This window comes from Salmo salar, chromosome 03 (genome assembly GCF_965601325.2).
Source record: "Salmo salar chromosome 03, fSalSal1, whole genome shotgun sequence".
In the NCBI taxonomy this organism is placed as follows: domain Eukaryota; kingdom Metazoa; phylum Chordata; class Actinopteri; order Salmoniformes; family Salmonidae; genus Salmo; species Salmo salar.
The window spans coordinates 26295264-26309885 of record NC_138293.1 but is presented as its reverse complement, the minus strand read 5'-3'; the positions used below and the strand labels follow the sequence as shown (position 1 = coordinate 26309885).

The 14622-nt window shown below is 47.4% G+C and overlaps 1 protein-coding gene across 2 annotated transcripts in view; it reads right to left on the bottom strand.

Annotated features, from left to right (window-relative positions):
* Positions 1 to 66: 66 nt before the first annotated feature.
* Positions 67 to 14622, bottom strand: part of LOC106599366 (zinc finger SWIM domain-containing protein 5) — a 49704-nt gene continuing 35148 nt past the window's right edge. Inside the window, exons 4-13 of one of the 2 annotated variants that reach the window (XM_014190566.3) lie at positions 14440 to 14590; positions 12755 to 12931; positions 10677 to 10853; positions 10079 to 10225; positions 9754 to 9891; positions 8063 to 8320; positions 7229 to 7364; positions 5973 to 6130; positions 5648 to 5811; positions 67 to 5486 (exon numbers count right to left, since the gene is read on the bottom strand). In XM_014190566.3, the coding sequence (XP_014046041.1) occupies positions 4542 to 5486; positions 5648 to 5811; positions 5973 to 6130; positions 7229 to 7364; positions 8063 to 8320; positions 9754 to 9891; positions 10079 to 10225; positions 10677 to 10853; positions 12755 to 12931; positions 14440 to 14590 (2451 nt within the window). In that variant the 3' untranslated portion in view covers positions 67 to 4541. The remainder of the gene's footprint in view (positions 5487 to 5647; positions 5812 to 5972; positions 6131 to 7228; positions 7365 to 8062; positions 8321 to 9753; positions 9892 to 10078; positions 10226 to 10676; positions 10854 to 12754; positions 12932 to 14439; positions 14591 to 14622) is intronic. The other variant, XM_014190567.3, reaches the window with a different exon arrangement.

The following is a 14622-nucleotide window of genomic DNA, read 5'->3' as shown; positions in this document are numbered from 1 at the left end:
TTATTGATATACTAACTGAGCAACATCTGAGAGAAGCCAGTTCTTAGAAAGCAGCAGGAGTCAATATACGTGTTTCACACTTTATTCATAGAAAAGCACTGAGATTCCAACACAAATTATATAAAATGGTAGTAGCGTTACATAAATAGTAATACATTTTTGTTTGAAAGACATTTGCTCAAGAGGTTGCACAAACAAAAAGTGTTGATGAACTATACTTTTGTGGCAACAAATACTGGATAACTTTTATATAAATCAGTAGCACAAAGAGGCAACAAACACTTTCCCTTAAATCAAAATCAAACAGTAGATGAACTAGTGAACAAGCTCTACCAGCGATTATCATTTCCTTCTAAATTCTAGGGACAGGTGAAAACACTGGTACAGTTAACACATATAGACAACGAGTATGGGAAAGAAAGAAATTAAGCCAGAGGAGTTTTTTCTCCATGTTTTTTTTTTGTTTTGTTTTTTGCAATGCTGTAGGACCAACTACTTCAGCGATAGGAAAATGCTTGTTGTTTGAAGTGTGTATATAACAGGCAGCTTTACATTAACCTGCAATAGTCTGTAAAAATGCAAGCATCTCCCTCACATTTGAAAAAAAATGCTTGTTTTGTCCTCTCCTTGTAACTCACAAATCTCAGGTTCAAGTAGTGCGGTAGCTAGTGAATGGAAAAAACAGAGGATGCTGCAAAAGCGAAAGAGAAAAAATATTTTTAAAAGGAATTAAGACCAGCAATGGAAGCAAGGAAGGAGCAGAATAACTCAACTGCTCAAAAAGGGTTTTAGAGAATGGTTCAGAGCATGGCTGTGGTCGTTCAGGTAAATTGAACTGAATAGGCTTAAAAGCATGAAGAAATATAAGAGAGGATGATTGGGGGGGGGGGGGCACACAGACACCCTCATTCATATTATCTGCCAGTTCCTTCCTTAGTGTAGGGCATGCAGGGTTTTTATTTTCATTTCTTTTGGACTGTTGTTCTCCCTAAACTTTCATTGCCATATCAGGCCCTGACACAGGTACTTTGAGAAGACACTAAAGGCTTAAGTCCAAAGAAAGTAATCGTACATTGATCGGTCAAAGGCAAAGTCTGTCCCAATTTGCAGCATGTGCAGGCCTCGGTACAAATACAAACATGCCGTGTCGTGCCTTGTCTGTCCCCTCTAGGATAGTGGCTAGCCCCCCTCAGACATTCGTCTGGGTGACTCCGGAGAACGGGACCAAACCATCAAGTGGTTTCTGCATAGTCAGGTTGCTTTCTGTTCACAATGGTATATGCCTTCTTTTTTTCTCCAAATTTAGAAATGTCATGCTTCCTCTTAGAAAACACGTTGCAAAAACTAAACAAAACATACAAATAAAACATTTAAACAAAAATTCTGAAAAATGTACACAGGAGCACCTGAGAAATGTCTTGAAGTCTTTTCGTCTAACTGTCATCACATTCCCAGCCCACAACAAATTCAAGTATCCCAAAAAACTAAAACATACAGTTATCATAAATAATTAGAACTTTACAATTTTCTGAATTGACACTTTTATATTTACAATATCTTAAATGCTTATGCTACTACTTTTTTGTTTTTGTTTCTTGAAGTGATTCCCTGAGAACTGAGTTTAGCATCTCGTCTCTTTTATTTTGTTTTTCGTCATCCTTTCTTTACCATATTACTTCAAACCCCAGCTCCAGACAGACAGTGCATCTGCGACCCCAGGCCACCTGCCGCGCTTGGTAGAGGTGGCAACAATGGAATGTGGAAGCTGACATGGAACGGTTTACATAGCCTCAAAATGTGTCTTCTGTCTAATATTCCTATTTTTGTATATTAAATATAATTATATGCTGTCTATGTCTGTATTAATAGTATTCATTCACACACAGATTATTTTAATGACCGATAAATAATTGCTCAAGCAGACAGAATGGTGTTGAGTACATGAAATTTGTCAATTGCTTGTATAACAATAGTACTACTGCTAAATTTCAAGCGGTCACTGCCATATCAAAAACACTTTCCCACAGGGTCTGAGAGGTTGATACTTATAGTTAGGGTTGTATGTGGAATACTAAACACCAACTGGCTACACCAGCGCATGTTGTTTAAAAGTACACGTTCATACACGTTTTGCTATGAAAGATACAAGATGTTTTTCAGCCATGGTATTTCAACATGTATGTTACAACCCCAAATCCTGACAACACCAGGCACTCCACCTCACAGTCTAAGATCCACAGTGGCACTATCGTTCTCAGGCAACAAGGCCAGTCAATCAATCTCGCCGTGATCTAATCCAAATACCAATCTGAAGCAACACGGCTCTCTCTCTCTGGACGCTTCGCTCTTTTTGAAAGGTACCTTCGCTAGAAATAATACAAGATACCAGACAAAATCGATCAGGCTACACCCAAGGAAGGAGGAGAATACATGTGGGAGAGGGTGAGAGGCTTGGTCAAGTCTGAGGTCTGTATGTGCCTGATGAATCTGGTAGATTTAGACTTAGGGCTCTGGGCCGTGGGATACACATCCAAGTTCAGCATTCCACCTCCTCCAAATATAATGCCTTGAAACGAGGCCTTTTAACAGGGAAAGTTTAAAGCTGGTCCTTGGAATACGATCGAGGTATGACAGTAAGTTAACACTATGTGCTTCAGTGTTTTTGGCAGAGATGGGACCAAGTCACAAGTCCTAAGCAAGTCTCAAGTCTTAACCTTCGAGTCAAGTCCCAAGTAATAACGGGCAAGTCCCAAGTTCCACAGCTCAGGTCCCTAATTTTGGGTTTCAAGTCTTCAAGTCAATTATTAAGGGGTTTATCCCAATTTCATTGCAACTTCAATGCATCAGTGATTTTGGACCCACATGTTTTACACTACTACATAGCCTTTGAAACCGAATGCAATGATTTTTGGGACCTGTGTGGCCCTGATGCAGAGGTGCACCACAGGTCCCAGAGTGGTGGGGCAAATTATTTTCCCTGGGGCCTGGAGTTTTTCCTAATCTGGTAATCTAACCAGGTATAAATCAGGACCCTGACAGTGTCTGAGAGTGATTAATTAGTAGTTGTAAAAAGGTATTCATATGGAAGTGGGACCATTTTTGTCATTTAGCAGACCCTCTTATACAGAGCGATTAGGGTTAAGTGCCTTGCTGAAGGGCACATCAACAGATTTGTCACCTAGTCAGCTCAGGGATTCCAACCAATGACCTTTCAGTTAATGGCCCAACACGCTTAACCACTAGGCTACCTGCCCCCTAGGAATACAGATATGTTCGAAACAGGTCACACAGTTTTAACATTTCTGGAAAAACTCCTGGCCCTAGGGAGGATGAAAACCCTGTCAAACTTGTTAATATTAATTATATTTTACAACTTTCCTTTACACAGACACAACCACTGCAATTGGACAATAGAACTCACAGGGCTGAGCTTGCTCTATGCAGGTGTGCATCATATAGGCATAAGCAACTGTAATTAAAAAGTAACTCACACAGTATATTTATGTAATCAGTTTTGTGTTGTTCGATTCATTTCAGTTAATCATTTTGGATTGAAAAGGTCAAGGTAGCCTAGCCAGCCAGCCCAAGTTTGAATATAGCCTAAACCAAATTTGATCACATTCACATTTTCTCTTAACATGAATAAACAGGTTATGCATAGGCTACATAACATAACCACTTCGTTTACCCTGGCCAGAGGACAAATGGGGACAGGGCGCATTGGCTGCAGCCTATGCAGCTGCGCTTGTTATCAGTAGCCTAGTTGATCAGACTCATTTTCTTCCCATAAAGTTTAGGTGTAGGTTGCTGCAACATTTCTGTGAAGAGTTCTTGTGTATGTCAGGAGTAATGTGTTATCACGTTTGCTAAATAAATATCGGAAGACAGCGGAGCGGCGCGAGCTTTGCTAGAGGAAGTGCTTTGTGCCCGGGCCTGCGCAACCTGTGATTTCCGTGAATCTGATTGGTCAAGACACAGAACGCACAGAACCTGCAGCACTCCGATATAGAGGACAGATAGGCTAACATAGTGGGTGAGATGACTAATCTAGTCTCTGGAGTCATACGGTTGAAGTCCAAGTTAAGTCACGAGTCATAGACGTTCAAGTCGAAGTCGAGTGGCATGTGTTTTTTCTTTTTGTCAAGTCTCAAAAGTTGTGACTAGAGTAGTACTCGAGTCCAAGTCACGTGACTCAAGTCCACATCTCTGGTTTTTGGAATGACAAGTTCTCTCTCTCCTTCAAAACCCACTAGTAACTCCCCACAGCAGACAGCAGACATTCCCTGGCTCAAAACACCCCATACATCATTTGGTTTTTCATTATGTGCCACCTCAACGATTTTATCATCATCATCACAATCTTTTTCATACTAAAACAAACAGTGGTTGTTGCTCACGAGAAAATAAAAAGACAAAAACAAAAACAGACATACAGAATTTGCCACAAGAATGACAAAAAAAAAGAGAAAATGTATGAAAACTTAAATAAATGAGTAAGTAGTACTAAAAGTAGATCCCTATATTGCCTGTCCTGTTGAGGTTCAGCCGAAGCGTTCCCGTACCAACATCATGAGTTTCTTCTTGCCCTTGTAGATCTGTTTAAGGTTGTCTATAAACTGGGCAAACTGGATGTGTCCGTCCTGGGCCAGTAGGAAGGTCTCTCTGGCCTTACTAAGAAACTCTATGAACTCTCCGTAGTGCCTGGGGCTGATGTGAGTGAGCCGGGAGTGGGTTGTGTTGATGTAGGCGCTGATAGTGGCGTCCAGCAGCTGCCGGAGCGGAGCCTTGTCCGTGGACATGAGCTTCCCAGAGTTCCGTCGCCCGGGGATACCGGCCAGGCCCGGGGCCGTCATGGTGCAGCGGCGCAGGATGTCCGAGAGCACGGTGGCGCAGTGCACGCTCTTCACCACCAGGGGGATGATGGCGGCCAGCTCGTTCTTGCCCAGCGAGTGGGACAGGGCGCAGGCCCAGAGCACGTCGTTGATGGCCGGGTGGGTGTCCTGGTTGTAAGCCAGGTTGAGGTGGGTCATGGCCAGCGAGGCCAGCTTGAAGGCTCGGAGCGGGTAGCCGCGGTGCTCCATGTAGCGGGCGATGGTGAACAGCTGAGAGTACGTCATGCCTGTGGAGGCGGCGTCGATGACGATCTGGTAAGCCGTCTCGAAGGCGATGTGGTCCTTCTCGCAGAGCGTGAGGGCCGAGAGGGCACAGTTCTGGGGGTCCTTCATGGAACACTGCAGGGCCAGGGTCCGGGCGCAGCTTGCCAGCTCCTCTCTCTGGGGGTAGTCCAGGCTGAGGCGCAGGATGGTGTTGTGGGACATGACGGTGGCTGCTACGATGCTGGTGGCCTCGGTGGGGGTGAACAGGGTGTACCAGCTCTGGAGGATGCTCACCAGCGCTCGCAGACCCACTTCTGTGGCACAGGTGACCAGCCAGCGCACCATCTCCCTGCGTCTCCAGTTCAGAGTGGAGAGGGTCATCCTCATCACCTGCAGAGAGAGAGACACACATTGAGGCATGTTAGAAAAGGCAGACTGCACAGCAATTCAACACTTACCCACCAGAACATTTCATCCAAGACATCCCTGCACGTGCACATGCCCGCCCCCCCCCCCCCCGCCACCGCACCATAGTAGCTATCCCTCAGTACCTGCAGGCCCAGCTCCAGAGCTACATTGAGCAGGGTGATGTCTGGGGGGTTGTCAGCCGGAGTGGCGATCTTGAAGGCATCCTGGGCCAGTTTGAAGATGAGGGAGGAAGAGTGGATGTTCTTTTGGATGGCCTCCAGCACCGTCCGCAATCTCAACATATCTCCTGGAGGTACAAACAACACAACATTGGATCCAAAAACATTTCTCATCCAACAGTTTGTATGTGGTGTTCTGTAGTGGTGGAGAAGGGCCTAGGAGCGTTTCTCTGACAGTGGTGTGGTTGTGCATTTGGCCTGCTGGGGTGTGTCTGTAAGTAGAGCTGACCCTTGGCTGCGGTGAGCATGGTAGAGGCCAGTTCACACTGCTGAGACTCTAGGTGGCCCAGGGTGAACCAGCGGGGATATCGGCTGGGCACGATGCTGATGCCATGGTGGGGGTGACCCAAGTCTCCCGAGGGCGCCATCGACTCTAACACAGGGAGCCTAGAGGGTACGGACAGACAGACAGACAGACAGACAGACAGACAGACAGACAGACAGACAGACAGACAGACAGACAGACAGACAGACAGACAGACAGACAGACAGACAGACAGACAGACAGACAGACAGACAGACAGACAGACAGACAGACAGACAGACAGACAGACAGACAGACAGACAGACAGACAGACAGACAGACAGACAGACAGAGAGAGAGAGGAGACAGTGATTAGATGAGTTATGACTACTAAGAAAATGTTTTCTATTCAAAATGGGCAACTGGTGGCCCTTTCGTAGGCCCACGGATCAACCACGGATTTTTTAGGAACTCAGTCAGTGTCTCAACTTACCGTTGAGTTAGAATAGTAGAATACACAATTTGATTGGGCATCAGCAGTTTTTCTCTTGTTATCTCAGTCACCGACAGTCATTAATTAACCCATGCCAGATAGCATTTTATTATTATTGAATAAATGAGTCTAGCCAGCTATCAACATTTCACTTTATGCCCCCCAAAAGGCTAGGGCTGGCTTTGACTGCATGTGTGTGTATGGATGTGGGTACGCAGACCCGCGAGGCACTGCACCCCCCCATGATGACTTCAGTTTTGTTGTGGCCCCCACCCCCATCCCTGGTCTACAGCATGATTATAAGTATCATCCTCAGATTCATGCTGGCTCATCCAATCACCAGTCTGTATAGCTGCATTAGAGTTCTCTGCTCACGAAGTCTACATATGCACCGTGTGTGTGCAGCTCTAAGCCGTGTTATTGATTGTGTATTAGCCGGGACCCTGAGGAGCCTCAGTGGGATAATGACTCTGCAAGGCAAATGGGGATTATGCAGTCATAGGGAATCATCCTTCAAAACAAGGTACAAATAGAGGGAGGGAGCCTTTTCTCAGACACACACTGTTGCAGCAAGATAGTGTGATCCTCCTACTTTGATCATAAAATGTGATCAAATCCTGAATGTTGAAAATGAGTTGTAAAATTATATTCAATTCAATATTATTTTACAATTTACAGTACCTTCAACCTTCAGGATTGAGATGTTCTGTTTTTGGTAATACATGCTAGAAGGGTTTTGGGATCTCACCTCATGGCCTTCAATGCTAGTTTGTAGGCCAGGTCTGCGTCGTGGGGCAGCAGGGCTGAGAACAGGTACTTGGCAAAGGTGTGCATGGGAACACTCTCCCTGTGGATGACATCACCAAGGCCACTGAAGGGACCTCCTGAACAGAGACGGACGGACAGACACAAAACATCAGAGTTGTCCAGCTACCTACACACACCGGAACGGGGAATCTTCCCTTTCTGATTTGGCTCCGTTTCTTGGTGAATAGTCCAAGTCTACCGGTTTAAACAAACCATGCCTCAAAGTAGAGCAGTGAATAACAGCAATATGAGGTTATACCGCTCTCAACCTGATGGGGGCGAGAGCAAACCGGAAACCACACACACTCACTGCCCATTGGGCATGAACCAAATCTCTCGTCCCTAGCAGCGAGACAGATGTCTGCTCTAGGGTTACACAGCTAACGTTCCCCAAAGCCCAAGATGGGGGTGGGCTATAGCATAGCTAGCATGGGGAAATGGAAGGAAGGGGATAGACGTGGTGGGAAAGGCCAGGGTTGAGATCCATTTTCAGCTGAGTGTTGCGAGGCAGGATCTGTGGAGGGGAGCCAGGTGGGAGAGATGGATGAGATGGGACAGCTAAAGAGATAGGGTGAGAGGACAAGAGGAAGGGAGAAGAGGAGGAAGAAGAGGCAGCAAGCAGGGCAGATAGAGAGAGGGTGACGGAGGGTGAAAGAATAGAACAGGAGAGCGAGGGAGGATAAGTGAGACAAAGAGAGGGAGATTGAAGGGAACAGAAAAGAGATAGAGGATGAAATGAGATGAGCAGAGGACAATAATAAACTAGTCTTCATACCTTCCAGTAGGAGGATAGCCTGTTTCCTCAGCGCCTGGACCAGCAGATCATCCAGCTCCATCTCCTGCAGCTTGGCCACAATCTGCTCCTCGTTCCGGCACACCTTGTCCTGGGCATAGAGGCCCTCGGGCATCACCCTCTGCTGCCCCATGCCCATCAGCGCCACCTCCAGGGCCAGTGCCAGGTAGGACTCCCCACCATCTGGGCAACCCCACACGGGCACGTGGTGGTACACTGGCGGCTTGTGCTCTCCAGAGTCTGACGAAGAGAGTTTTTTTAGTTTACAGGGATGGTCATGGAAGTGAGATTCCGTTCTACTTTATTAAACCTTTATTCAAACGGTTTGCAATGGCGGTCGAGCAGGACTATGAGATATTGCTAGATGCTAACAATAATCCAAAATGGCTGCCTAGTTTCTTTTTATTGGGGGGGGGGGGGGGGGCTGAAAGGTGCTGGGAGCAGCTGACACAGACAGGAGCCTCTCTCTCTAGCTCCCAGTCTCCCACACGGGCAGCTGTGGATGCCAGGCAGCACCAGAGAGAGAGAGGTGTCCCTGAGGTCCCGGAAAAACACTAACATCTGCTGACAAGGACTCAGACCCAACCCACGGGAGGCTCACACTTAAATCCCCCTGGAAAATGATTCCTCCCTCTCTACAACAATCCTGTTTATTACGGGGGGAGGGGGGGATATCAGGATTCTCCAATCATGCCGCTGGATCAAACAACATCTCTTCTCCAATGGAACGTCCATTGGATGTAAGCCTTGGGCTTCTAGGCTTTTTGGCATGTGTGAGATCAGCTCCAAGGTGGATTTAACCATGTGGAATCCCTTTGCTGCCCGGGTTAGTTCTCATACTGTAACCATGATAGCCTCCATGTTTTCCTCTTTCCACTGTTATGGCTCTGGCTCTTCTGGCCAGCTGCAGCTGCTGTTGTTGGTTCTGATGTGTAAAGACCCCTGATTGGTCAGAATTCAAGTTAAACCCTGCCCCCCTACCAGATGTTTCCAGCTGCTCACCAGAGTCAAACAAAGGACTGTGAGGATGACCCTATAAATTATAATCCACACACTCTCCCTCTCTCTCTGTGTCTCTCTAACACACACTCTCCCTCTCTGTGTCACTCTAACACACACTCTCCCTCTCTGTGTCTCTCTAACACACACTCTCCCTCTCTCTCTGTGTCTCTCTAACACACACTCTCCCTCTCTCTCTGTGTCTCTCTAACACACACTCTCCCTCTCTGTGTCTCTCTAACACACACTCTCCCTCTCTCTCTGTGTCTCTCTAACACACACTCTCCCTCTCTCTCTGTGTCTCTCTAACACACACTCTCCCTCTCTGTGTCTCTCTAACACACACTCTCTCTCTGTCTCTAGCCCCCTCACCGTACCACTCGCCAGTATTGTTCCGGCAAACAATGCCTCCTTGTAGGTTTGTCAGTATAGGCGGTACCAAATTCCTGATCTCTGTTTGGCTGGGCTAAAGGATGTATGGAATGCAAATGGTGATTGATTTTATTCATGTTCCACCACTGTGTGTGTGTGTGTGGGGGGGGGGGGTTCTGTATGGGTGACTTTACCAGGGGATGGTCTTGATCAGTTGTGGTTGTTGGACTGACCTCATTTTTACCAGTTTGATTGACGAGGACTGTAAATGTTGCCGAGACAGGGCTTGGCCAGATGCGTACCTCCAGTGTCCATAGCGTTGTCGTCCTCCACCCGGCAGGTCTCAGTGAGGGTGGTGAACAGACAGCCGATGGGATCCAGGGGGTGTCCCACCCAGCCCTCCAGGTTAGTAGTGCTGGTTGTCCCCCTCTGAAGCAGCTCTGACACACACAGGAACACAACAGGGTTACAACAAGATCAAACACTGTATAAAAAAAAAAATCAAATGTATTCATTCTGTTACGTAGGGCTCAGAGTTTTTCCTTCATCAGGTCACATAACCAGGAAAAACACTGGGCCCTACTAATGAGAACAGTGAACTGTCTCCAGGCAGACAGGGGGCGCTACCTTTCTTTTGGTGCTTGTAGATGTCCAGCTGGCGGTGCTGCTGCAGCCGGAGGGTGTTGATGATGGCCACGCCCAACCGCAGCGCCTCGCGGGGGTAACCATGGGAACGCAGGGCATCGACCCGCGCACACGCCGTGGGGACGTGATCTACGACACAAGTCACATGACAGTGGCTCAGCAACACCACACCCATGCCGGCAGCCTCAGCAGAAGACACCCACTCCCTCTATCCTGGCTTCTGGGACAAATCTTCCCCCAGAAGCTGTTTACTCCAGCTCTACTATACAGGCTTAAGTTGTGCAGAATGAGGACAAATCTTCCCCCAGAAGCTGTTTACTCCAGCTCCAGGACTCAGTGGAAGTGGAATTAAAGGAGGCTTATGACACAAAAAAGTGGTGGTGTTACAGATAGGAAAACACACCACCATCATAGCTTTAACTCCTGCCAGGAGCTGGGCCAGCGTGTGTGCGTCCGTATATGCGTCTGTGTACATGGTGTTAATAAATATACTGAGAAGGCCTTCCGATACCATCTTCAATTAATATAATATAATATCAAGTGCTGAGAGTGTGTACTGAGCAGGCCATTTCATTCTCACCTAGCCATAGAGGCAGGCCCTGGGGGTTGAAGAGGAGACTCTCTCCCTCTCGCTGGTAGGCTGGGGACATGTAGTAGTCACAGCTGATGATCCTCTGCAGGTGGCTGTCCTGCCAGTGGAGATCACAGGCCTCCATGGCCCGCGTGAACACTGTCCGTCTGGGCCGGGCCAGGGAGTCTGGAGGGGGACACGCAGAGAGGGACAGAAGGGGAAAGTTAGACCTCAGTCCATAGGACATACTGTATAGTAACACTCAGCAATGGAGATCTATCGATGAGTACTTTGAGTACAATATACTCAGGATTACTACGATCAGTCAACCTCCACCACTGTATCAGAATCATGGTTTGGGAAATAAAATGCATTCTAGTGACAGTTTACAGGCCCAGTGTGTGTGTGTGTGTGTGTGGGTGTATATATATATATATACACACTGCTCAAAAAAATAAAGGGAACACTTAAACAACACAATGTAGCTCCAAGTCAATCACACTTCTGTGAAATAAAACTGTCCACTTAGGAAGCAACACTGATTGACAATAAATTTCACATGCTGTTGTGCAAATGGAATAGACAACAGGTGGAAATTATAGGCAATTAGCAAGACACCCCCAATAAAGGAGTGGTTCTGCAGGTGGGGACCACAGACCACTTCTCAGTTGCTATGCTTCCTGGCTGATGTTTTGGTCACTTTTGAATGCTGGTGGTGCTTTCATTCTAGTGGTAGCATGAGACGGAGTCTACAACCCACACAAGTGGCTCAGGTAGTGCAGCTCATCCAGGATGGCACATCAATGCGAGCTGTGGCAAGAAGGTTTGCTGTGTCTGTCAGCGTAGTGTCCAGAGCATGGAGGCGCTACCAGGAGACGGGCCAGTACATCAGGAGACGTGGAGGAGGCCGTAGGAGGGCAACAACCCAGCAGCAGGACCGCTACCTCCGCCTTTGTGCAAGGAGGAGCAGGAGAAGCACTGCCAGAGCCCTGCAAAATGACCTCCAGCAGGCCACAAATGTGCATGTGTCTGCTCAAACGGTCAGAAACAGACTCCATGAGGGCGGTATGAGGGCCCGACGTCCACAGGTGGGGGTTGTGCTTACAGCCCAACACCGTGCAGGACGTTTGGCATTTGCCAGAGAACACCAAGATTGGCAAATTCGCCACTGGCGCCCTGTGCTCTTCACAGATGAAAGCAGGTTCACACTGAGCACGTGACAGACGTGACAGAGTCTGGAGACGCCGTGGAGAACGTTCTGCTGCCTGCAACATCCTCCAGCATGACCGGTTTGGCGGTGGGTCAGTCATGGTGTGGGGTGGCATTTCTTTGGGGGGCCGCACAGCCCTCCATGTGCTCGCCAGAGGTAGCCTGACTGCCATTAGGTACCGAGATGAGACCCTCAGACCCCTTGTGAGACCATATGCTGGTGCGGTTGGCCCTGGGTTCCTCCTAATGCAAGACAATGCTAGACCTCATGTGGCTGGAGTGTGTCAGCAGTTCCTGCAAGAGGAAGGCATTGATGCTATGGACTGGCCCGCCCGTTCCCCAGACCTCAATCCAATTGAGCACATCTAGGACATCATGTCTCGCTCCATCCACCAATGCCACGTTGCACCACAGACTGTCCAGGAGTTGGCGGATGCTTTAGTCCAGGTCTGGGAGGAGATCCCTCAGGAGCCCATCCGCCACCTCATCAGGAGCATGCCCAGGCGTTGTAGGGAGGTCATACAGGCACGTGGAGGCCACACACACTACTGAGCCTCATTTTGACTTGTTTTAAGGACATTACATCAAAGTTGGATCAGCCTGTAGTGTGGTTTTCCACTTTAATTTTGACTGTGACTCCAAATCCAGACCTCCATGGGTTGATAAATTGGATTTCCATTGATTATTTTTGTGTGATTTTGTTGTCAGCACATTCAACTATGTAAAGAAAAAGTATTTAATAAGATTATTTCTTTCATTCAGATCTAGGATGTGTTGTTTAAGTGTTCCCTTTATTTTTTTTAGCAGTATATATATATATATTTATTTATAGTATACATGTGTATTCTATATGTATGTGACTTCAGACTGCGACTGACCCTGGGCGAAGTTGCTCTGTGGTAGAGCGTTGGTAATGTTGGGCAACTCACTGCCGTAGTTGCCGTCCTCCAGGGGACAGATGTCCATGTCGCCCCACTTCTTCAGCTGCTTAAGCCAGCCGCTCTTCTCCTCACTCTTACAGTGCGGGTTCAGCACGATGCACACCCACAGGGCACCTGGGGAATGACAAAGGTCAAGGGGTAAAGGTCAATGGGCGGAATAACCAATAACGTTTGACTATTTAGGTGTGGAGGAGAGGGTCCATAGAAAGATCATGTCCTTCTATGGTAATATTGTGAACGGGTCATAAAGGTTAACAGTGTATGTTGTGGTCCGGGTTGGACTGTATTAAAGTCACATCTTTAAAACAAAGGCACTGGGACATTAGATCTTTAGTAGCATAGACTCAGGGAAGGGAACTAGTTTACCCCTCACATCCCATCCTATCGAAAGGTAACAAATGACCAGTATTCACCCCCTCCTTCTCACTACCTTTTAAACCCTCGTTTCAGAGCACTTTGTTAGCTCACTGCTGACCACACGGACAGCTTCTGTTACTAACAGCTTACTAGAGTGCAGCACGGTTGCTTTAAAGCACCCCCCTAACAATAACACCTTTGATTGGCCGCTTTGGTGATCATCCTGTAGGCAGTCCTAGCCAATCAGAGAGCCCTGTCCTGTCGCTCCCCGGTAACTAAACATTACCCCTGAGCCAGGGTTCTGCTGTTCTGTTGTGTGTCCCTGAAGAGGGAGCGAGGCACAGCAAACCTCTCTCTGCTCTGATGTTGCTCTCCAATGAACCTCCTCAGGATCTGCAGTCATCGACCCCTTTAAATGCTCCGATCAATACCGGGGAGGTTGAAAACCCCATTGATCCCGGCCCTTTTCATGCAATCCCAATAGAGGTGAGCGCTTGACCCTGATGTATGCACTGCTGGACGGCTGCACAATCACACTCACTGACTCCAGCACTGACTGATCCGCTGCTATGGCAGCATGCATGGGGCGAGAGATACCTCACATCACGTGTATCACGGTGGCTTTCCAGTTAGGTAACAGTTACATAGCTGTGCCGACTGAAGTGGTGAGGCCACATTCCTTTTGGAATTGCTCTTTGAGCCGAAAGGTTTTTCAGATGTACCTTTACTACCTGACCAACTGACCAACTGCGAACGACACCCAGTGCTTGGACAAGGGCATATTGTTTTCAACTGACTCAAATCAATAACATCCAAGCAGCAATGAGATTGTTGGTCAGGTACACTTCCTATCAATACCCTCTTCACAATGCATTATGTATGCATTTATAGCCTTCTGCAATGCATTATAATCCACAACATATGCGCTAATAGCAACTCATAATCAACTGTGTTACCTCATATTACCCCGAACAACCGGTGCCCCCCGCACATTGACTCTGTACCGGTAACCCCCTGTATATAGCCTCGCTGTTGTTATTTTACTGCTGCTCTTTAATTATTTGTTACTTTTATTTCTTATTTTTACTTAACACATATTTTTCTTAAAACTGCATTGTTGGTTAAGGGCTTGTAAGTAAGCATTTCACTGTAAGGTCTACCTGTTGTATTCGGCGCATGTGACAAATAACATTTGATTTGATTTGATTTGTTCTGTGAAAATTGGAGCTCTACACTGTACATTTAAGGAAGTGAGAGGGACTTACCCAGTTCGTCCCATAGCTGCCGACACTTGTCCGTCATGCCAGTCCCCTGCTGCCGCCACAGAGAGAGGCGAGGGTCGGCCATGAACTGTTCTGTGATCAGGGTCAACATCCTGGCACCGTTAGAGTCACGCATCCGCAGCATCTCTCGCACCTACAGAAAACATTCATTAATATACAGTAAGT